This window comes from Takifugu rubripes, chromosome 14 (genome assembly GCF_901000725.2).
Source record: "Takifugu rubripes chromosome 14, fTakRub1.2, whole genome shotgun sequence".
Classification (NCBI taxonomy): domain Eukaryota; kingdom Metazoa; phylum Chordata; class Actinopteri; order Tetraodontiformes; family Tetraodontidae; genus Takifugu; species Takifugu rubripes.
In genome coordinates this window covers 9,219,276-9,241,627 of record NC_042298.1, presented here as the reverse complement: position 1 = coordinate 9,241,627, position 22,352 = coordinate 9,219,276, and the positions used below count along the sequence as shown (strand labels likewise).

The following is a 22,352-nucleotide window of genomic DNA, read 5'->3' as shown; positions in this document are numbered from 1 at the left end:
TGAAAATGTAATTCTTCCTTGAAAATGTTGCCCAGTTTTAACCTACATGTTTGACAATATGAAAACTGCCATAACATAACACAATGACAATGTGTTGTCACAGTTTTGCACATTGCAGCAACAAGCTAATCTTCACTTTAATTTGTGCTACATCACAAAAACAGACAAGTGAACAGGCCAAGGGAGTGAGCAGCCTCTAAGGTAAGTAGTTAGTCTTTGTAGTGTGTAGTTTGTGATATTTTTGCTTTAGGTATTTTATTTGAGGTATATTTACCTGTAAGTTGCAGCTTTACAGTGACTTAGTGCTTCAATGCATTACAAAGTACTCACACATATAACCCTGCTGGGAGAACCTATGGAGGATCCTGGAGGCGAAATAGAGGCTTCTGAGAGGCGTCTGTGCTGTGTTATAAAACACACAAACAAATGAAAAAAAGGAGGGCAGAATGCAACAGATCTGAAATGTTTCTATCAAACTATTTTACCCTGAGTCTCCTCTCTGCCCTTGCTGCCTGCTTGCATATTGGGTGCCACACCTCACATCCTGAGGAAGAGTGAGACGATGGGAGTTTAGTTTTCCCATGTGTGTATCAGTGTGCAGAAGAAACTGGAGTCAGGTTTCACCTGTGAGGTACATTTCCTCTCCCTCTTTAAACATCATGTTACAGCGGGAACATCGAGCACACGTTGGATGGTAGTGCTTCCCTCCTGCCTGTGGGCAAAGACGTGAGGAAGAGGTGTGACTGAACATAAATTTCCATCATAAACACTTTCAACGATCTTATCTACAAATTACTCTTACCCCAAGCAACTCATTTTTTCTTGACATTGTCTACTGTATATCACATAAATTCCAGTTTAGACTCTTTAAGAACACAATTTCATACCATCTACTTATGTAATTTAGCATAAAATCACATAAAAGGCACCACCCATTTCCTCTATTAAATTATTAGAGCAAAGATCCCTCTGGGTCAGTCGCATGAAGGAAAGTACAGGATCTTCTGCATATATGTGTGTGTGTGTGTGTGTGTGTGTGTGTGTGTGTGTGTGTGTGTGTGTGTGTATGTGTGTGTGTGTGTGTGTGTGTGTGTGTGTGTCTGTATGTGTGGGTGGATGGGTGGCTTAAAAAGAAAGTAAGAAGTAATCACTCCCAGAAGGAGAGACCTTCACATACACATGATATGGGATTAAATGATGCATTGCAATTTTGCTTCATGTCCAGTCCTCTTGTCCATTTTTAAATCCTCTTGTTTCTCCCGCATGTCAGTGAGGGACACTGGCTAAAGGCCAAGTCAGGCTTCTATAGAACACTATAGAATAAGAGGCTACATAAGCCTGATGTGCCCTTCCCAAAATATACAAATACACTGGAACAGCTGTGATGAATTCACTTTTTTGCGCTATATTTTCTCTTATGATTCAATGCCTTGTTTTACCAACCGGAAGTATTGTAGCTTGATTGAATAAATGCTTGTATACGATTGAATGCTATTTTTTCCCTATTGAAACCAGTGGCCAGCAGCAAGTTTTCCCTCAAATAACAAATATCAATAGCAGAAAGCACAAAGAAATAAAAGAAAATTAATGTGTGAGTAAAAAACCTACAAAGTTGAGCTCTTAATGGAGTTTATCTTTCGCAAAGATCCACCTCAAGGCTGACACTGCAGTGCCAAATAATGAGTGATCTTATCCAATATACAGTATCAAGAAAGAAATGGAAAAATAAGTGATGCTTTGCAACCACTACCTGGAGACAAATACAACAATTACCGGTAGGTGTCCGCTGCATATTCACGATGCAGCTAATTATTTTAAAATTGCAAAACTCAAATTGGAAAAAATGTTAAAAATCTTTATAGACTAAAAGACAGACACATAGAAAGAGGCGAGACTAAAGGCTGACATGTCCCCGTGTCTATAAATAGTCCAGAGAGGCAGATAGTCGGGAACAAAGCACTTTACACCAGCCATTCTGACAAGCAAAAGAGCACAGGGACACAGGGTGTGTGCGTTTGTGTCTGACTGCGTGTGTGTGTGTGTGTGTGTGTGTGTGTGTGTTTATTTGTACGTCAGAGAGAGAGAGACAGTGTGTGTGTTAAACAGTGTTTTACTTTGTGTGTTCTCATTTTTTCAGGTCCCAACAGATGCAAAACACCCCAGTGACTCAAAACATTTAATTAGCATCTGCACTTCATCAGGTTCATGATTGTCAACTTGGCTCTGTTCACTACATTCCCTTAACTCTTTTTGCAAACCACTCTTTCCATATTGGCTCCGGCCTCCTCCCTGCTTTGCCGACTTTTTTTTTTGTCACTTTTTAAAATGGCTTGAGCGAAAGAGCATGCGAGCCACAAAAGTGCATTTGTGCCATTGCCGCTCCCATCTTTTCCCCAACACTCTTCACCCTCAAATCTTTTTATAATCCTGTTGTCCTCTATCGTTGCAATTGCATCAAGATGTATGCCATCTGCCTGCGTACAGGTTGTCTGTGACTAGAACAGAAACTACAAACAGATGAAGTCACTTTTTTTAAGAAACACAAAACTACTGAATATTTATTGGGTTACCAAAAAACAAAATAAAATCGTCACTATCTAATCGGGAGGCAATGACTCCCTACTGCACAGTGAGCTGAGGATAAAACATTGCCGCTCAGTTGTGATAACACTGATTATACTTAGCCATCAAATTCAACACTAGATGTAGATTCCTGTAATGCTGAGAAAAACTGTCCAGCTAAAGTGTTAACAAGGCCCGATGCTGAGGTTTGGTCTCACCTCCAGAACCCTTCCACTGATGTATCTGCTGCAGGTCTCGCATTTCACCCCAAACTGGGCATGGTAATCTGCCTCACAGTACGGAACTCCATCTCTGCCACAAAGAATAAACCAAACGAGTGTAATATGTCAGAAACATACTTTGCCTCAAGTGGTGGTGAGGCTGGGAGTGAAGGGAGTAGTTTTGGGGTCTGATGCCCACTTACTTGCTGATGTACTCTCCTGTTAGGACCATGTTGCAGGTCCGACATCTGAAACAACTCACATGCCACTGTTTCTCCAGGGCGAGGAGAGACTGGCCCTGCTTGATCTCATCTCCACACCCAGCACAGTCTGAAGAAGACAAGCACGGGAGAGAGGAAGAATGGGATCAAGGAGAGGAAGGAAAAGCAAGGAATGCTGTGATATCACATCTAAGAGGCACCGCTATGTGCAGTATTTATCTAGCACATCAACCCTCTTGAGAAATAGAGGTACTAATACTGCAGAGCTTTGGAGTCATAAAGGTTTGAACTGAGGCCCAAAACAAATTTCATTAAAATGACCTAACAGAGACGTCTCAGCAAACATTTGCAATAAAGCAGTTGCCAGTGATGTTTCATAACAGTCAAAAAAAGGTCAATATTCTATTTATTTCCACTTGAGATGTTTGGTTGAGATAAATCCCAATCTACTGCCACTAACAGCTGGGAACAGAGAAGAGCCGTCCAACTACAGCCTGTCAACAAGGCAGACTGTGTTTTTCACATGACAAAGCTGCACAAAAGCCCCTTCATTCTAAATGAAACTTTTAGTCATTTGCACTCAGTGTTGAATCTTAAGGCAATATCTGTTATTGTCAGATGTTACCTGGGGGGCTATTTGAACTTTATCCTCCCAAACAACTGGAAGCTTAGAGGACTGATGCTTACAGACTCTTTGTTATTTGATAATAACACATAGTCAGTGAAGCATCAGCTATTATAGGCCACACCTAACAAATGGCTCGCTTGAATCCTGAGTGTTTACAATTGACACACAATAAATAACACAACTGCCTGTTTGATAGATGTTCTCTGGACACTGTCGCTGACTGACTGATCCGATATCTGTTTGTTTTGGCAGATCAGGCTGACAGGTCAGACCGCTGATCTGACAGACACCTGATTAAATAAATGAACTACTTTAGACGGATCCAACCGACAAATGGCCCTTGGCACACTCGCCTGGCGGCCTTAACGCAAATGGACAGAGAGCGAGACAGGCGCCAAACTTACGACTTGGCCCGTGAATCTTGATGGGCTCATTTGACTTGACGAGTGTGTGAGAGCACTGCTGGCACATGCAGTCCTTTCCACTGAACGTCACTCTGTCTCCAATGGGGAAGGGTTTACTGAGGAGCGAAAGAAAAAATAAAATGGAGACAGGTTGACAGCAAGAAGATAAGAACAAGAACATGTCTGCAGTGAGTCTGCATTTACATCCTCAAGAAAACGTAAACACACTGTGTGAAACCAGAGAAGCCATTCTAAATCAACAAAACAAGGGGTGAATAAGGTGTTTATTGTTACAGGAGCATGTGACTGTTCTGTGATTAGGGAGGAGGTGATGTTATGCTATCACATGTTTCTCAAAGGATTGCGTGCTTTTTCTCCGTGTGAGCACTGTTCCACGCCTCTCCACCTTCACAGCAGGTCTGATCAGGTCATTGCTCTTTTTAAAAGGTACGTGGATCATTTATTTGTTCTGATACTAATGTTATTATCGAGAATTAAGGTCCCGCATCCTTCAAAATCAAAAAAATAAATACAGAAGCTGCCATACTTTATAAAATGAGTGACAATACATTCCAATTCTAAAAAAAAAAAACATTACTCATGGTTTTCTATGAGCTACCACTGAGGGTCTTCTGACTGGAAAAAACTCTATTGTCAGGACTAGTCTCCCAAGACATACAGGTCAAAGGTGAAGGGCAAAGTGGAGTTCAAGAACAATGAAGGTGCACATCAGGCATTCATTTCCACTGCTCAGGGCTGGATCCCCTGAAACCCTGGATTAATTATGGGGGTGTAAGAAAGTTTCTGGTGTAGAAAACCCCACCTATGGTACCTGCCCAGGGATCATTAATATAATATAATATAATATAATATAATATAATATAATATAATATAATATATCTTTTGAAATATGTAAATAAAATATAGGCAAATCCCTAAAGAATCCCTTTAATCACCAAGCTCTCTCCACATTTCATTAAAGTAATAATCAGCTTAGAGTACGTACGTACACTCACACGTGATGAAAACATGACACATAGGTAGTAAAAACATGACAGTACAGTAGTTACGAAATTGAATTTACATCGTGACGATGCGCTTCCCCCAACTCTTCCGTTGTACTGTTTCCTCAAATCCTGATTGATTTCTTTAGGATGTGGCTATGAATGGGGAGCTAAAAGGCTTAGGGAAGCCTGTTTAAAAGACATAGATGGCAGTAATCCTTTTACTCCTCCACTGAGGACTGGAGCTGGAGCCAACACCCAGAGGGAGGCTAGAGTCTCCAGCAGAGTTCCTAGTCAGCGCAGAAGTGGGAGGTAGATCCATGTACACACCGAGGTGTCGACAGAAGTAAATGACACTTGTACACATGGCTCCCTGTGAAATCCTGCACCTGTAAGCTGAACTTGTGTTACACACATATATATATATATATATATATATATATATAAATACATTAAAAACTTCATTCAGGCTTTATTCTAATTTAAGGTGGCTCCACCTTCTTGGGAAAGTGTTCTTTAACTATAAAGAGATAATATGGAAAAATGTACAGAGAAAAACATAAGGTAAGTTAATACAGTTAAACTCCTGTTAAGAATGTGTGTGTGACCTTGTCTTCACCTGTATGTTGGTGTCACTCCCTCCAGCACAATTTTGCCCTGTCAGCCATTCTCAGCGCATTAAAGATTTACTCTGTTTACATATTTAATGCCTTCTTTTTATATATAAAACTGGGCTACAGGGGCGCGGATATTTCTGGCAAGGGTGTTTTAAACTCTTTGATCACCTGCACTTTTCAGAAAACTGACACCCAGAATCTGATGAGAGGAGGAAGAGGAATATTGAAGAGATAAAGGATGATGATTAAAAGTGGAACGTGAAATGAATGGGGAAACGACATGAGGGTGGGTTGGCAAAAAAGGGGTAAAAAGGACTGTGGCAGAGGACAGACAGAGCTGGAAAGAAGAGGTCCACCCTTCGGCTTCCACTCTCTCTTCCAATTGACCAAACACACACACACACAGACACACACACACACACAAAATTGGCATCAGTTTGGTTTTGTTGAGCACAGCTGTTTGGCATAGCTCCATATTTATCAGGAAATTTCAAGCATATAGCAAACAATCTTTTCAGGAGGGAGGAGAAGGTGATTCTGTAGGCGACAGAGGACGTGTAAAGCAGGCGTGTGTACATTGTACGAAGAGAAAGGCAGACTTTGAAGTGGAAAAGAGAGATTAAAAGAGAAAAAAACGATGTAACGAGGAAGAGGACACCAGGGATACTGCCTGAGCAACTTCAGGAGGAGCTCAATAGGAATGCTGAGGGAGGTCAGAAGAGAGGTGACCTAGTTTTACTAAGTCTATCAGCTTGAAACATCAGGTCAGCTCTTATTTTAGGATTGTGACTCGGCTAAACAACATGGAAGACAGCTGATGCTGAAGCGGGTCTAAAATGTGAGCTCAATTATTGGCAGCATTGAATCGTGAATGAGTCATGAGTTTGCCTTTAAAAAAGGATTCAAATCATTCAAGAGCAGAAAGCGTTTCACAGCCTAAAGGAAAGAAACACTTTCCCGTATCAGTTGCTCTACAATGCAAACTCTGTTCTCCTTATAAATATATGTAATATATGTAATATTAGGAACCCATTTGGATTTCATTTTTATGCGGCAAAACAATATACATATATCATATATAAAATGTAACATAATGAGCTAATTGATTTGTGTTTTACATCGTTGACATTACATTAAATAATGGAATCATACCATACTTTCTCTTCGTTCTCAAAGTTCTCATACACAAAATTCCAACAGGAAATAGCATAGATCAGGTCTAAAGCTATATTTTGTTGCAAGTTACCGAAAAAAGCAAAAGCTGAAAATGACCTCTTTGGTCTTCATGTAAACAGAACCAAGTGACTTTTCTGTGTAAGCTTCTGAATACCTGCACACGCTGCAGACGAAGCACTTGGGATGGTATGTGCGGCCAAGAGCAGAGACCACCTCTCCTGTGATAAAGCTGTCACAGCGATCGCAGCGCGTGCCATACAGACGCTGGTAGTCTGCCGTGCAGATGTACTCGCCCTTCTTCTGGAAGAAGCCAGACCGCGCCAGATCACAGCTGCACACTGTGGAGAGAAGGGGTAGCGATTAGATGAAGAGTAAATCAAAATAAAGCAACGTCCACTGGCGTATTTTTGACAGCTAAACAGTTTCAACTGGTTGGTGCACTTGTTTTCAATTCTCCTATTCATGAATGCTGAAAGCACTATTCAACTCTAATCAATGTGAAAGTAGTGACATTAACAAGAATCATTGTTTCACAGTTCTATAAAACAATGTGGAAAACAAAGAAGAAAGCGTAAACTGCAAGTTCCTAGTAATGTCGCAAAGCAGATTTAACGCCCATTCAACACCAACGAGGACAATCACTGAGTGGGTAAACATGTCCGTACTTTGTGCATTCGAAGCAGAAAATATGTGATACAGAATTTCACAATGTAAGCCAAAAGTGGAACTCCAGTGAGTGTAACAGTATCGCTGCAGTTTCATAGATCAGTGGGCAGGTTTCTGGTTTTTTCCAGTCTGTGTCTTTTACCAACAGGAAGAGTTGACTGTTACTGTAACCTCTGCCTGGGAAAATTCAGGGCTCTGATAAAGGTCACATTAGGTGCTGCATGAATAAAGTATGTGCAATCATTTTTTGCAAGTATGAATCTCAGACAATTCATCTACAGTTAAAAATAATACGTATACATGAGTCTAATCTAGCCTATATGTTGTGTATGCTTTTTTTGTTGTCTAAAATGACAGGCCTTCTATGTTAAAAAAATAAAGCACTTATAGCAGTGCTACAGGAGGACCTCTCACTGACAGGCTGAGACCGAGGTTGTCAATGCAAAGTAAACTCAAACCTAGATAATTAGGTTTTTAGAATTAAAAATGTGTGTGACAGAATAACAATTTAGATCTAAACAGGAAACTCATCATTATGCTAAACCATGCTAACTGACTACTGGCAACCACAACAGAAAATGTGGGACATATATCATTTGTGACACCTGACATACAACCTGCGGCAAGAACAATTGTTTTCCCACTTTTTGACATTGGCAAATGATGTGACTTTGATGCACATGCAGAATCATCCCTTAGAGCTGTTGTCAAAGCCACACCACTGAGGGGGTAGTACCAAATGTTTAAATGGAAATGAACTTTGAATCATGCCACTGAACTCAGTGAGACTTTACTACCAACAATCAAACCTGCGTTGTTTGCACAATGCAGAAGGTTGCCTGGTTGACTAATGGAAATGCAATGGCCATTTTTTAACTTAACAAAACATCCGTCACTATGTGGAGGAATGGAGCAGCCTCAATTTTGCTGGGTGAGAGAAATGGCTTTATCCTGGCTTTTGGCTGGCTGATGGCTCAGTCACAACACACACACACATGCACGTACACACACATCCATCAAAGGGGCTCATTTAATCTCAAGCTGTTTATGAGAGCAGCATATTGACTTAATGGCATAATAAAAGATCAATGGGCTCTCACTTAAAAACAAAACAATCTCGGCTCCCACAGGAGGACGGGAACACATAAATCCATCCCTGATGAGATGGCACTGTGCATAAGCAAAGCTAGCGAGATTATATGAGGCAGTGTGTATGGGGAGATATGATGATGAATCATAATTATTATGGCGAGTCATGGAGTGCAGTGGAGGAGAAGAAAATGAAGAATGAAGGAAAATGGAGATTAAAATGAAGATTCAGTACAGCCTGTTTATAGAACTTTGTGTGTGCTCATGTTCAGACCACATTTCTATAACCACTGAGCAGCATGGCGCAGAGCTTCAAATAAAGTCCCTGCTGCATGTGAAACCAGACTAACCGAAGCTTTTACCAGAAACCAAAATCACAGGCTTTCTGATGCCTTCACAAAAAAGGGGGAATGGAAGAATAAAGATTTCCTCATTTACATGGGGAATGGACAAAAACCAGTCTGTTTTAAAAGGCTCTTTTACTTCAGCTTAATAAAAAAAACACAGAAACTTTTATAATTAAATTAAAACACATTACATCATCAGAAGAATTAACCAACAACTACAAATCTGGCGACTGTCACAATGTTTTTATGTGCCTCTCTCTCTTTTGGTCTCAAAATGAACTGCCTTGTGCGTGCAGATTGATTTTCAAATTAATGGAATCTGTTCAATTACCCTAATGCACTACATTACCATTTAAGGCCTGGCCAATTCACAGCAGAGTGATGGGATGGAGTTGCACTGGATTGGATGGACAGCTTGGATATTTTAGATGTTCTGGCTAATCAAATGTTTTTCTTGTCACTGAATCATTGGCTGGTAGCGTTGCAAAGGACATCCCCTTTCTCTGTTGCCATAGGAGATGTAAACCTTCCACAGTTGCCTTAGAGACAGTCTTAATAGAGTCTTAATACTGTGATGGTGGCACATTTGGTTGTGATGTGAAAAATCTTAAGTATCAGACTCTATGAGTATACAGTAGTGGATGAAAGTATAGACAGATCTAAATATAATTGGGGCCAATGAATATATGGATAATTCTGAAATATAATATATAATGGTACTTATTAAACTGTGAGAATTTATTTAGAATATAATATATTGTAAATGATGCAGCAGATTAGACAGTAAACTGCATGGATAAGACATCTGCGATGTACAGAGTAGTGTAAATTCAATAAATAATTTAGTAGCTTATCTGTAGTGCAGAATCTATTTTCACAAAAACCTCATTTGCTATTTCATAATTAAAAATGCAATTAAATCAATCATAAAACAATTGTTTTATGGAGGAAGTATAAATTGATTATTTATATCCTAATCATCTAATGCACTTAAGAAGTTAATAGAGAAGCTTGATTTATTACATTGATGCAGGGCAATGTGCTCGCAATCTCTGATGTGGATGGAATAAGCCTTGCTAAACTGCATTAGAAGCTTTGAGGATGTATGCTAAGCATATTTTATTTCCTTTATGAATGATAGGCCTCAGCTGTGCTGCGCAATTGATGTTTTGCATCAACGATAGGGCACATAACTTATTAAATATTAACTTCACCCTGTAAGAGTGTGGCAACATTCTCAGATTTGGTGCTGATACAGACCAGACACATACAGAAAAAGCCTGTAACTGTATCTCTTTAGACATAGTGAGCACCCACCAAAGCTGGCACTTGGGACAGGTCTGTTTATCCTGCATATTTTTCTGGGTGTTTGTGTGACACTGCCCAGCACAGTATTGTGGAGGTTGTCTACCATGGCTCCAAAATTTGAAATGTCTCTTAATTTACTAAATTATAAATGGATTTTACATTAATTAGCTGTCTAAATATAATTGCATTTCATGCATTTGTTGATTTCATCTCTTCCTGAATGATGGGCTAATAAAATAAACCAAAAGAAGATGTTTAACTCCATCACTGTTCCCCTTTTTTGGCCGTGCAGGAAGTCAGAAAGAAGATCATACAGTAAGTCTGGTGATTAGCGGTTAGCATGTAGGCTGATTTCTGCAGCTGTGGTCATTAGAACTGTGCTGATTAGGCACCCACAGGGGGTCTGGATGATTGGGTATTTATCTGCAGCCAACAGATGCAATTAAAATTCCCTTCTCAAAGTCGGGCCAAGCCGGAACCCCAAGATAGTGCCTCCACACTGCTTCTCTTTTTTTCATCTTTCCATTTCAAGACTACTTCCAAATCTTTGTGGCTGAGAGCAGAGGTTTTTCAGTGTCACTGTGGCTTCTGTATGCCTCTATGTAACCCCCCCCCCCCCCCCCCCCCCCCCCCCCCCCCCCTCCCTACACACACACACACACACACACAAACTGTGACTTTTCCCTCAGCTCATTAGGCTATTGTGTGTCTCCCTAATATGATATTAAGGAAACTTCAATTTTTTTAATGTGGCTGTCAACAATTTAATTTTCTTGGCCTTTCAAAGATAATAAACAGCTATTGTTTACAACAAAGGAGTGCACAATGCTAATAGATCCTTTCTACCAACAACTTCACATCCCCTGGATCTGAGCCCGCTGTAGGAGGAAACACTTCAAGAGTAATTAATGTGTTTTCTGAGCGCGCCAAATCACAGGCTGTGAGAAAAACCTGCCAAGCAGGAAGTGGCGTGAAACAAAAGTCTGCGACCTCAACTAGCAGCTCTCTGAGGCTGTACATGCAGGAAAATTTCAATTGACATTTGCAAATCAGCCCCAAAAACAGCTGACGTGAGAGGACGTTGCTCTTTTTTTTGGCTTTTTTTTTTTTACATGATTTGACATGATAGATGCAATTTTCAAGATCTGACATGCTGGAAAGTCAAAGAATTTAGTTTCCACATTTATCATTTTGTAACAATGGGGCAGATGAGTTGACATGATAGAGACAGGACCTCTGTTAATGTTGTTTGGTCTGTTTTGTGTTATAATATTGACCATTTTAATGTGAAGGCTTCTTGTTCAGCTTCCTGATTGACATTCCTCCTTTATGTTATTACATGATCGGATCGCTAATGAGGCGTGGGAAGGCGGGGTGAGCCAAGGCGAGGTCCCAATGAAAGAGGAAATGCAATAAAGATCAAAGAAGAGCACATTAGGCAAACCCTAACCCTAACCCTAACCCTAACATGCCGAATCGGGAAGAAATCGTGCGAAAGCAACAGGATTCCCTGAGCATTTGGCCGCAGTAGTTTAGACAGCTGGCTGCCCACTAGAGGCCCTTGGTAGCAGCACCAGCTCTGATGCTGAGGCCTCTGGCCTTTAAACCTCAAAGGGTAGATGAGAGACTCAGCTAAGAAGAAAAAGGGTGTCAATGGGATCACAGAAACAAGGGGAATAACGCTCTCTACACAAATGTATCCTTCATCTTGGATTGTCACTTAATAATGCTCTGTAAATATTTTAAAAAAAACGAGACCATAGAACACATGAGCAGCTTCACCTCTCTCTTACACACACACACACACGCACATGCACGCACGCATGCACACACACACACATACACACGCACACACACACATACACACGCACACACACACATACACACGCACACACACACATATACACACATACAAATGGCAGACAAGGAGTTAGTGTAAAAATCCCTCTGGAGGGTGATGCTTGAGCAGGACAAGTGTAGGAATAATCCCTGTCATCTATCCCAGATCCCGGAGAGTCGATGGGGGAAAACTGCTGCCGCCTGCCGCGCTGCCTTCTCCCGCTGCCCAAATCTCTCCCTAGCAACCAGGCATTGGCGTGATGATTGGACCAGCGTGCCAGTGGTTGCCATAGCTACAGGAAGCTCCCCTCCCAGAAACCCCCACCTTTTGCTGTCTATGTCTTTTTATGTTTCTCCTCATCACCTTTCTTTGTTTTTCTTCAGTGTTCCTGCTGTTTTAGTTTTTAATCTTCCCTCTCTTTTGCTGGTTTTACGTTCTCATCAGAAAACATAATGGTGGCAGAGATGTAATTAACATACGGCGCTCATGGTATCAAAGGGGAGGTTTAACTGCCTGAAATGGGACTGCAGAGAATAATACGAAGATGCTGCAATCCTGAAAGGACATCGGCACAAATAAAGAGTAATTACCATGTGTGCTTCTGACTTCTATGTTCAAATCATATTCTATTAATGCCATTTTATAAACTCCTTTTTTAATATGCAGAATTCCTGGGATCAACGAAACAGTCTATGTGCAAATATGTTTCTGTGTAAACATTTCTGTCCATACCTGCTTTTTTAGCATCTTCGCTACTTTTGCATATGCATATGATTGATGACTGTCTCCAGCAACGTGTTTTTGGTATTTAAGAGTGCCAATTGTGCTTCTGAGCGCAGCTGAATGTGGTCACTATGCCATTAGGCCAGTTGCACGAGTCAGCTCATCTGCTGGTAACACAACACCACATGATCCATATTATACAGCGCTGTGATGTGCAATGAGCCCACATAATCCACACACATTAATGCACAAATATCGCTCTGCACTTTTCTCTGTATTCAAAGCTGACGTATCAGTATGTTTGGTCGAGCCTTCAGCATTTTTCACAGATTTCTTTCTCGAGATGATTGATTCTTCATGCAATTGCCCACTTGTGTTAAAAAAAAAAAGTTCAAATAAGCGGTTAAATGCACATGATTAGGAGACTTTTCCACTGACTAATGCCAGAGAACTCAGTTATGTAGTTATATACAACAGTAGTGTGATAAACTATGAGGGCACAAACAGAGGCGATAGAATATGTTTTCTCTGCTGGTGTGTGTCTCCTGTAAAGTATTCTTATTTATTGAGAGGGTCAATTCCCTTTTTACCTCAAAAGTGAGGCTTAAAATGAAATGAACCAGCACTCAGGTATCATGGAGCTGTAGTGGGTATTGGCTGATGTTAGCGGACTGTAAAAAAGCAGAGAAAAGAATAAAAGTTGAAACATGTTTAAATCATAGCATGACACTGCACTGCTGGGGGTGACAGAACATGAAAATGACAGTAAATTGTGCTTATAAAGTTTTATAGAACATGCAACATGTTTGTTTGAAGAGGCTTAGGCAGCGAACAATGACGGCTTTAGAAAACTGCTGGGTGTGCAGAAGGCCATACGAGAGAGCATATTATGGACAGGGATGTGGCTGAGTCTAGCTTCACAATGGTGCCCCATTGCCCCATGGGATGGAGAGAGCTCTCTGGAACATGAGAAGGGAAGTGTGACTAATGTTTAACCTGGCGTTTATGGACAGGTTTTTTTCGTCAGCTCTTTTGACTGACGGTGAAATAACACTGAGTGTCAGACTGGTACTACGATTAAGTTATGACGTAATGTTTCAGTGAAACATACAGCACCCCCATCCCCCCACTTTGTCTCATATCTGCCTGCTTCCTGTGTTCACCCCCACTTTTTCCTCTGGGGCATAGAGTAGTATCTTCCCATTGGTTAATAGTACCAGTATACTGAGAATATCCACCAACCAGGGCCCTGGTGCCCCCTCACACCGTTGCCACAGCAACCGTTTACAACCACAGCTAGCATGCACCCATGTATGGCTGCTCATGTGTCTGAGTCCAAGTCTGTAGGATATGTGTATGTTGGGAAGACATAATAACAACCATCCTCAGGACAACCATACATGTAAGTTTATTGAATAGCAACATGCAGCAGCTCCAGCTGTTGGAGATCCCAACAAATCTGCTCTAAAATCTTTTTCAATGAAGGTTTTTATGAAACTGTCTAATAAAGCAGTTTTGAGTGACTGGTTTCAGGGATGGAGAAATAGGTAGAGAACTGTCCCAGTGGTTGGTAACAATAACTTGGGAGGATAACATATACTGTATTAACCTTATATAGTCACAGGGGTGAAGTAATTTTTTTCTCTTATCTATATTAGAGTGATGAACCATTTAATAAGGAGATTGGAAACCTTAAGGAAAGCTCAAATCAAATGAAGTGATCCAGTCAAGAAAAACTGAACTCTGATGATGTAAGAGGTTGTGAAATTATGTAAGTTTTGTAGGTCACCGGTGCTGTGCTGCCAATTTACCTGTGATAGTCTCATCGACCGTAGCGTATAACCACAGCAAAATCCAAGTTGGCAGCGCAATAACAAGCCGCGGGAGGCTAAGTCCCCTGCAAGGCAGCTCTGATCCTTTCCAATCCCCACCACAGGCTAATAGTAGCTCTCAGTATGTGTAGTAGAAAGAGAATGAAATGTTTATATCTGCCAGGATGAGTGAGGGCAGTGACGAGGGAAAATGTTTGTATCTAAAATACTAGAATTAGTACTATATAACTTTATTTGAGATTCCCCCCAAAACTCTTTGTGGATCACCAGTCTTACCAGCACAAGTGAAGCACTTGACATGAAAGTGTGTTTCTTGTACTCGCACCACCTCCCCTTTGCAGACTTCCCGACACCTCTGGCAACGGATTGGTCCAGTAGTCCTTTCGCTGACACCAGAGCCATGGTGGGCTGGTGAGGCTGATGAATGCAAAAATATATAGTTAGTATTCTATTCAGTGTACACAGGAGTGAGTTACTCTTCCCTTAGCCCCAATAACTACTATCAAGTGTAAGGTCTCCATTCTAACAGATCATCTGTAGTGGATTGTATGACGTAAAGTGTAGAGAATAAAATGGCATGTTTTGGAAAGGAAAGGTGAAAGATCTTTTTTCTTCCACTTCATCTGGCAACCGTAAGTCTTGATACTTATGAGCTTGTAAAACTGTGTTGAAGCACGTTTTTGACAAAGTAGGATGCTGTTATGAAGACTAAATATTTGAAAAGCTGGAAGCATTAGCACTGGATTCGCTGGCAAAGAAACTGGGAAAAATCCCATATCTGATACCAAATTATCAGAATAAATAAAATTTCTGATATTGATCACAAGTGTCACAATTAAAGTGACGTAGCTGTAAAAGACAACACTCTCTACACATTAAAAGAAATGCTCACTCTCCCACACTCCCTCTCTCTCCCTCTCTCTCCCACTCTCCCATCAATCGAAAAAGAAGAACTATTTCACAGCCGAATAAATGCTGCTAATAATATATATATATCAACTTCACTCAGTAATAAAGGGACTGCCTCCCATCATCAGATAAAGAAAGCCCACAATGTGACTGCGTCGGAACATCTGGCCTCAAAGTCGCTCACACTTTATATTCCTCGAGGGAAGCTGAAACTGTGTTTAATGGGTGGAAAGGCCACACAGCCTACCTGGAAAGCTGCCTACAGGATTCCGTGACTTCAGTTGGAGCAGCACCAGCATATGTGCTGGTGTGACAGAGCTGCTCATTTCATTTTACTGGGTCCATCCTGAAGGACACACGGTACTTAAAAAATCTAGCACTTTTGCATGCTTCACAGCCTGAGCTCCCCGCGCACACTGAAATTTTAAAAGCAGTATTATACTGGGCAATATTCGGTGAGATTCAGTGCATGAGAACATGTCAGTGCAAGGCAGAAAGCGTGCACGACTACGATTGTTTATTTTCCTGTTCAGAAAAGGAGGGAAAATATGAAAGCATCATTAATTCATGCTCCCAATGTCTCACAAGTTACTTCATTGTGTTCATCATAATGCTGGCAGCACCACTGGAAACCTCTGCCTTGCCCTGCCCTGCATGTGTGTGTGTGTGTGTGTGTGTGTGTGTGTGTGTGTGTGTACGTGTGTGTTTCTGTGTGTGGAAGAGAGAGAGAGAGCAATGGAAAGGGGCCTGGGCCAACTAAATATGTATTTATAAAAGCAGAAGTGCACATGAAGAGGCTTGAGGTGTATTTAAGAGGTTCTATCTTTTCTTTATGTCTGGCTAAGGTCCCACACTACTGATGATAAAGATAGGTGATAAAGAAAGATCGTGTTGCTGTTACTAGCATGATGGATGAAGATTCATTACTGTGCACAGGAAATGAGTGCCGCCATCTTGCCCTCATAATGTCTCAGCCAGCATCCTCTTTAGGAACCAAGTTATCAACATTGAGCTTTTCCACCCATTTTAGGCCATTACTGATTCAATCTCTACTAAATGTCATGGTCAAATGGGACAATTCAACACAGTGCTTGTTTTAGCAACATATTTACTAAAAACATGTTTTTAAAAGATCTTTCAAAGCACATCCCACATAAGTAGAGTTGTTCAGTCATCATCCAGTGACGTTTCAGGTGCGTCTCTGTGGAGAGACGGTGGCATTACATAACTAAGTGTCAAAGCGTTAAGTCTGAACACGAGCAGCTCTGAACATTTTCACAGAGCTCTCGAGCAGCTCGTCGTCCTCTGCCATGTTGTTGAGTCATTTTTCTAATGATAGCAACAAGACTACAGGTGCAATCCTCTGACTTTGCTTCAGTGGAGTGTACCCTGGGAGAATGCAGCCTCTGGTAGACAGGTGATGAGAGCAGCACCAGGGGGGAGAGGGGCAGGAAGCATCACCACAGACCAGAGAGACTGTAGCTATTTCTGCCCCTGGCCTGACAGCCCCCAGGGACAAGCATGCTCAATCACATGGGATGTTGGGAGATCGGGTAATGATGGGTAAGTGAAGAGTCAAATAATAAATCAATGGGAATATAAAAATAATGGAAATTTCCAATTGAAAGTTCCAAGGAATTGTCAGATTTTCCTTGAAAATGGGTACAGTTTGGTTAATACACCATGTTTTGGTTTGGGTGAAGCTCTATAAGTGGAAATGCATGTGATTTTAAAATCACACATCCAAAATATCCACATGCTAATGTATTTACACTTGATACGTCTGCCACCTTTTAATTATAATACTTCCTACATTATAGGGAACATATCTATGTCTCTCCAGGCATGTTTGATGGAAAAAGCAGAGGAATGAGTTCATGCCAGTAATTCTAGCTTGGTTACAAAGGGGCACATGGACCAGAATGAGCTCTCCACAGTCAAAAACTACCAAGCCGCAACAGATCATACACACAGTAATTTTCCTCCAGAAATAACTGACTCATCAATATGGAGAGAAAAACTTGGAAGGAACGGACCGGACTGTCTCGCAGCCGAAGCGCAGCAGGGACTGGCTGTATGTGTCAAGTTAACAAGCTCTCAGATGAAGCACATTTCTACAGTCTGGTAAGCAATAAAAAGCTGTAAATATCCAATATAAACATTCTTCAAGCTGTATTTGGAGATGACGATAAAATGTTCCTCAGGTGACAGAGGATGCGGCCCTCAAAGGGCATTGTACCCAGTATAAAAGATGTTTTCCTTTCCTGTAATCTAGAGAGGCCAACGAGTCGTCCATCCCTGCCTTCTTCCCTTTTTATCTCCCTCCGTCTCTGTCAGGACCTTGACCACAAGCATCCATCAGCGCAACGATACAGTCCAGTGTTATCACAAACATACCGTCGCTCCACGGAGGGACAAAGAGGTCAGGCGGCTACTGACAGTCTGAATGATCACTCAATCCTGCCAGGAGCCAAGGTCATGGAGATGGGAGCCTCGAGGACACGACAGGTGCTGCGGTGTAGAGCATCATCTCATTTAAATAAGAAAAAAAAAATCATTGACGATATTAAAAATCAGTAACTCAGAATATGACACCCTTGGTTTACAGCTGCTTTCCAGCTGTTCAAGACTGCGAATGACACCAGCATCTGTGCATCTCTGTTCCCCACCTTTGTTCTCTGGCATTATTAGACTAAGGCGTCCAGGCTGGCGCCAGCAGTGATGAATGGTGATTGGCTCTGGGTTGGACAGCTCATCAGATGAGGACTTAGAATCATAAATAAGAACTCTTGTTCTCACTCTTTGGGATGGAAAAAAAGGAAGAAAATATGTATGGAGAAGAGCAGAAAGAATAGTCTCCTTTCTGTCTAGACTCTCCAAAGACAGCAGCGTCGATCATTCTGTCCTTTCATATCCAGCTAAACGTCGTTACATCTCCCACTTTAATTCCATTTTAGAACTAGGGTTACCTTTTCTTTCTCTTGCTGTCATGTTCCACGTTCAAAGAAATCTATTTCAGAATGAAAGTAGTCCTAAACCACCAGGAAAGTTGGATTAAATGAGTTGAAAATGGGCATCGGCAGCTGTTTCGATCCATTTCACTGATAATTCACTGATTAATACGATCATATGATAGCATAAACCTAAAGGTTATAACATGAATCCTATTCTGTGCTTCCACACTCTTGTTGTGTTTCCACGCTCTCGTGAGATGAGAGGGACTGCAATAACAGATTAAGGAATATTTCAACAATTATTACATAATTCATAAAACATGTATGTATAATTGATAGCTCAGTGTTTGATCTAAATGGCCAATAAACATATAAGTAGGCTGAAGTTTAAGCACAATGCAAAGCAAAACAGTGCAAAGATCTGCAAACTGGAGTACGTCTCATCGATTGTGCATACTCTGGACGAGCAGCATCATTATTTATGTATTAATGATGAATGAATGCCTATTAGGAGCTGAGCATCTGTGATTTTCACATGCTATCTGCTTTTCCATGTGTCTGCGTGCTCTCGCTCTATAATAATCCAACGTGCTCCGAGCTGCAGCTGTGCAGTTTTCACACCATCCAGTGACTTTTCAAGTGATTTGCGGTTAATCCTCCCATTATTTCCTGAAACTCTGGTGCCTAACCGTGTCTCTGCCCCATCGTCCTTCAACACATCACCCAGCATTGTTCCAAAGATGAGTCAAAATGACTGCACATGGAAGCTAAATGTATATTTTTAAATGGAGATTGCAAATAATACTGAAAATCCAGAATTTCTCCGCCATATCAAGGGTCTATGTCGATGTCATCTTTGATCGAGATGCCCTCTAGTTCCTGGACCCAATAATCAATATGTCGGTCAACACGAGTTTTACTGCTCCCCTGATTGAAACAGCACACTTCCCTGATGGAACTGTGACACCTTACTGTTTTCATCTTGTTAATCACTAAAAACTATCCTGGTAACCCCCCTTGGGAACCAGCTCTGTCAGAATAAAAGCAACATTCACATACATTCAAAAACCCAGTTCACCATAAGGAAGAGAAGGCCCAGAGGAAGAGAGAGACTCGGTGTATTGTGTAATTAATCGCTGCGTGTGGATGGCCTTTGGGTTAACGTGGCCAATGCGGCAGAAAATGGTACGTGTGTCCGAACCTTGAGCGACATTGATCAGACGGCACGAGCTGCTCTCTCCCTTATTGCTTTCTTTGTTCCTAAGACTAAAAAAGAATCCAGACATGTGCACCCACGAGTGACTTCTGAGGCAAACAGGTGAAGGAACCACGTAGACTCGGGTCAACACGCTGCATTTCTCCCCAAGCACATGCCTTTATATCACCAGAGCCTGTGACAGACCTGCACATGCCGGCCTGCAGGCGCTCCTCCCCCCCTCGTGCTGTCAGCTGAGAGGAGCGTTTTAAAGCTTAACAAAGGAATTCTGCGCGTTCTCTCCTCGACGCCGCTCCTGGCACGCAGCGCGTGGCACAGAGGCTCGTCCAGCTGCCACGCGCCGGATGAACAATGTAGAGACACACAACGACAGGAGGGATTCTAAATGATGCAGCAATGCAGGTTCCTTCCGTAGACACTGAGGACAAGGAACGGTGGTCAGGAAGTACATGACACTGACACCTCTCCGGTTGAGCCGTGCGCATTAACCCTAGTTCTGAGCTTTATGTGGGCCTGCATCCAGCTTCAATTTCAGATCGCTTTTCTGTTAAAAGTGCTTTTTTAGGTTAATTGCGATGCATTTACTTACACACAACAGTGTGAAACAATAAAATCTGAAAACCTGGTCTGAGGACAACAAAAAGGGTTGCCATCGGCAGAGGGGATGGGGTCAGTTTTTCCACAAGACCGTTAAACCTTATAATAAAAGTTTGCACGCCCTCTTTCACGCAGCTTAGTAATGAAACGATGGTATTAGATCATAACTCTGTAGCTGCCTGTATTAAAATCAGGAACAATCGAAGTGAAACAATCAGATCTTTGACGTCAACGTGCATGTTATAAGCTTCAGTCTGAATCAACTAGTGATAACTTGTAAACATACTGTAACGCACCGCCAGCACTAGAGGGAAAAGCCCTGATTCAGCGGACAGAGGATCAGCTGACACAAGGTCAGCTCATCATGGCAGCCCCAGGGCCAGTCTAGGGTTCGTTTGACACGGGTCCTGGGGTTGTCTGGCTCATTTGTCATGTGCTGCATCACAGCAACCCAAATTTCGTAAAACTCATCTCGATAGCCAAGTCCAAAAAAAAAAAAAAATAAAATAAAAAATCCTGCATCGTTCTGCAGGGTTTTTCTCCTCTGACATGTCAGCAGACAGGTGGAGTTTTAGCGGAGGTGACAGCTGTACGTCTGGGTGGTCTGTTTCCTTGGGAAAGGTCAAAACACTAGTAGCTGAGGTGGTGTCAGAGATAAGGAGTGTAGAAGAAAAAAAGATGAGACATGCTGGAGATGTTAGAGCAACAGCTGTTACCAGGAATAGATAAAAAAAAATCCTAAAAATCATGCATGAAGATGGACTGTGTGCAAACGCCACTGTGACCTCCAGACTTAAACAGATTAACCTAGTGAAAGTCTCAAATCCATTTCAACTGGATGTGCAATGGAATTCAATATCTATTTATTTCTATGTATTTAATTAGTGCACATTAAGTTGCTGGGTTGGATTTCGATTTCACATGTATAGAGATAACACGTTAATCATCTTCTATTCCATGAATAGTTGTCTCATCGTTAGGGTTTGTGTCCTTGCACTTCAGAAGGAGGAATAAGCGCGCAGGGTGGACTTACCGCTGGAACTCATGATGCTCTTATCTAAAACAAAGCGCCCTCGTTGACAACAATCCCATAAAGCAGATTACTCCAGGTTGTGTCATTAAAAACAAAGCGATGATCCTCACTCTTTACAACCAGGCTCTCCACTCAAATGTTGACAAGGTGAACACAGCCGGGAGAAGGGGGTGGTGGGAAACGTTTAAAAAACCAAAAACAATTAAGGGTGGAATATTTCCAGTGAGGAGGAAATTCCAAACAATACTCCCGTTCTGGATGTGTGGGAATTTGTGTAAGTCTCTCTTTTTCTCCCCCAGAGAAACAGACGGCAGTTCGGCTCCAACGCAGCGCTGATCCCGATTCCACCTTCACATTTTCGCTCCTGGCTGATTCCAGCTCAGCCACGCGCTCCCTCGCGGTGTGCGGCTGCTGCTGCTGTTGCTGTCACCGCGCGCGCCGCACGCATTCTCCACGATGTCACAGCGCACCTGTTCCGGATTGCTCTTTCAAAATAAAGACACCCCCCAAAGTTAAGGCGACACTATCTGCGTTGCAAAAATGCTTTTTAAACTGTATAAATAGATTTCAAGCATAACTATAGGTGTGTTGTTATTTGTTGTGATCACAAACTGAAATAACTTTAAGCTATCTAAATTGACTTTTTTTTGCAACATTACATAAGGCAAAAACAAATAAAAATTTAGATAACTAATATTCATTTACATTATAAAACAGCAACAAGTCTTCGTCATCCTTCATGTCTCACAATCATTTTAACATCATATAGGACCCGTGTGCAGATTTCCATCTCCACAACATTAACCATTTCTGCACCGAACACACCACTTCTATCCTCATCCACAGCCTCGATTGACTATTGGTCCCCCTCACAAATCCCTCCTAACTGGACCAGATTGCTTTGCTTCTAGAACTTCCTCATTCCACCTGCCCATCCTCAATTAACTCAATTAACTCCCAAATTCAGAATAAGATAATAATAATCAGCAACAATCAAAATCAACA

General features: G+C 41.6%; 1 protein-coding gene across 5 annotated transcripts in view; it reads right to left on the bottom strand.

Moving 5' to 3' along the window:
* ablim3 (actin binding LIM protein family, member 3) overlaps positions 1-21,827 on the bottom strand; it is a 31,111-nt gene extending 9,284 nt beyond the window's left edge. For 2 of the 5 annotated variants that reach the window (XM_011610807.2, XM_029847567.1), the window contains exons 1-9: positions 21,348-21,817; positions 14,915-15,055; positions 6,988-7,171; positions 4,037-4,152; positions 2,987-3,113; positions 2,781-2,874; positions 625-712; positions 486-544; positions 331-402 (exon numbers count right to left, since the gene is read on the bottom strand). In XM_011610807.2, the coding sequence (XP_011609109.1) occupies positions 331-402; positions 486-544; positions 625-712; positions 2,781-2,874; positions 2,987-3,113; positions 4,037-4,152; positions 6,988-7,171; positions 14,915-15,055; positions 21,348-21,360 (894 nt within the window). In that variant the 5' untranslated portion in view covers positions 21,361-21,817. Of the gene's footprint in view, positions 1-330; positions 403-485; positions 545-624; positions 713-2,780; positions 2,875-2,986; positions 3,114-4,036; positions 4,153-6,987; positions 7,172-14,914; positions 15,056-21,347 lie in introns of all 5 variants that reach the window. The other 3 variants (XM_029847569.1, XM_029847566.1, XM_029847568.1) reach the window with 3 other exon arrangements.
* Between the last annotated feature and the right edge of the window lie 525 nt (positions 21,828-22,352).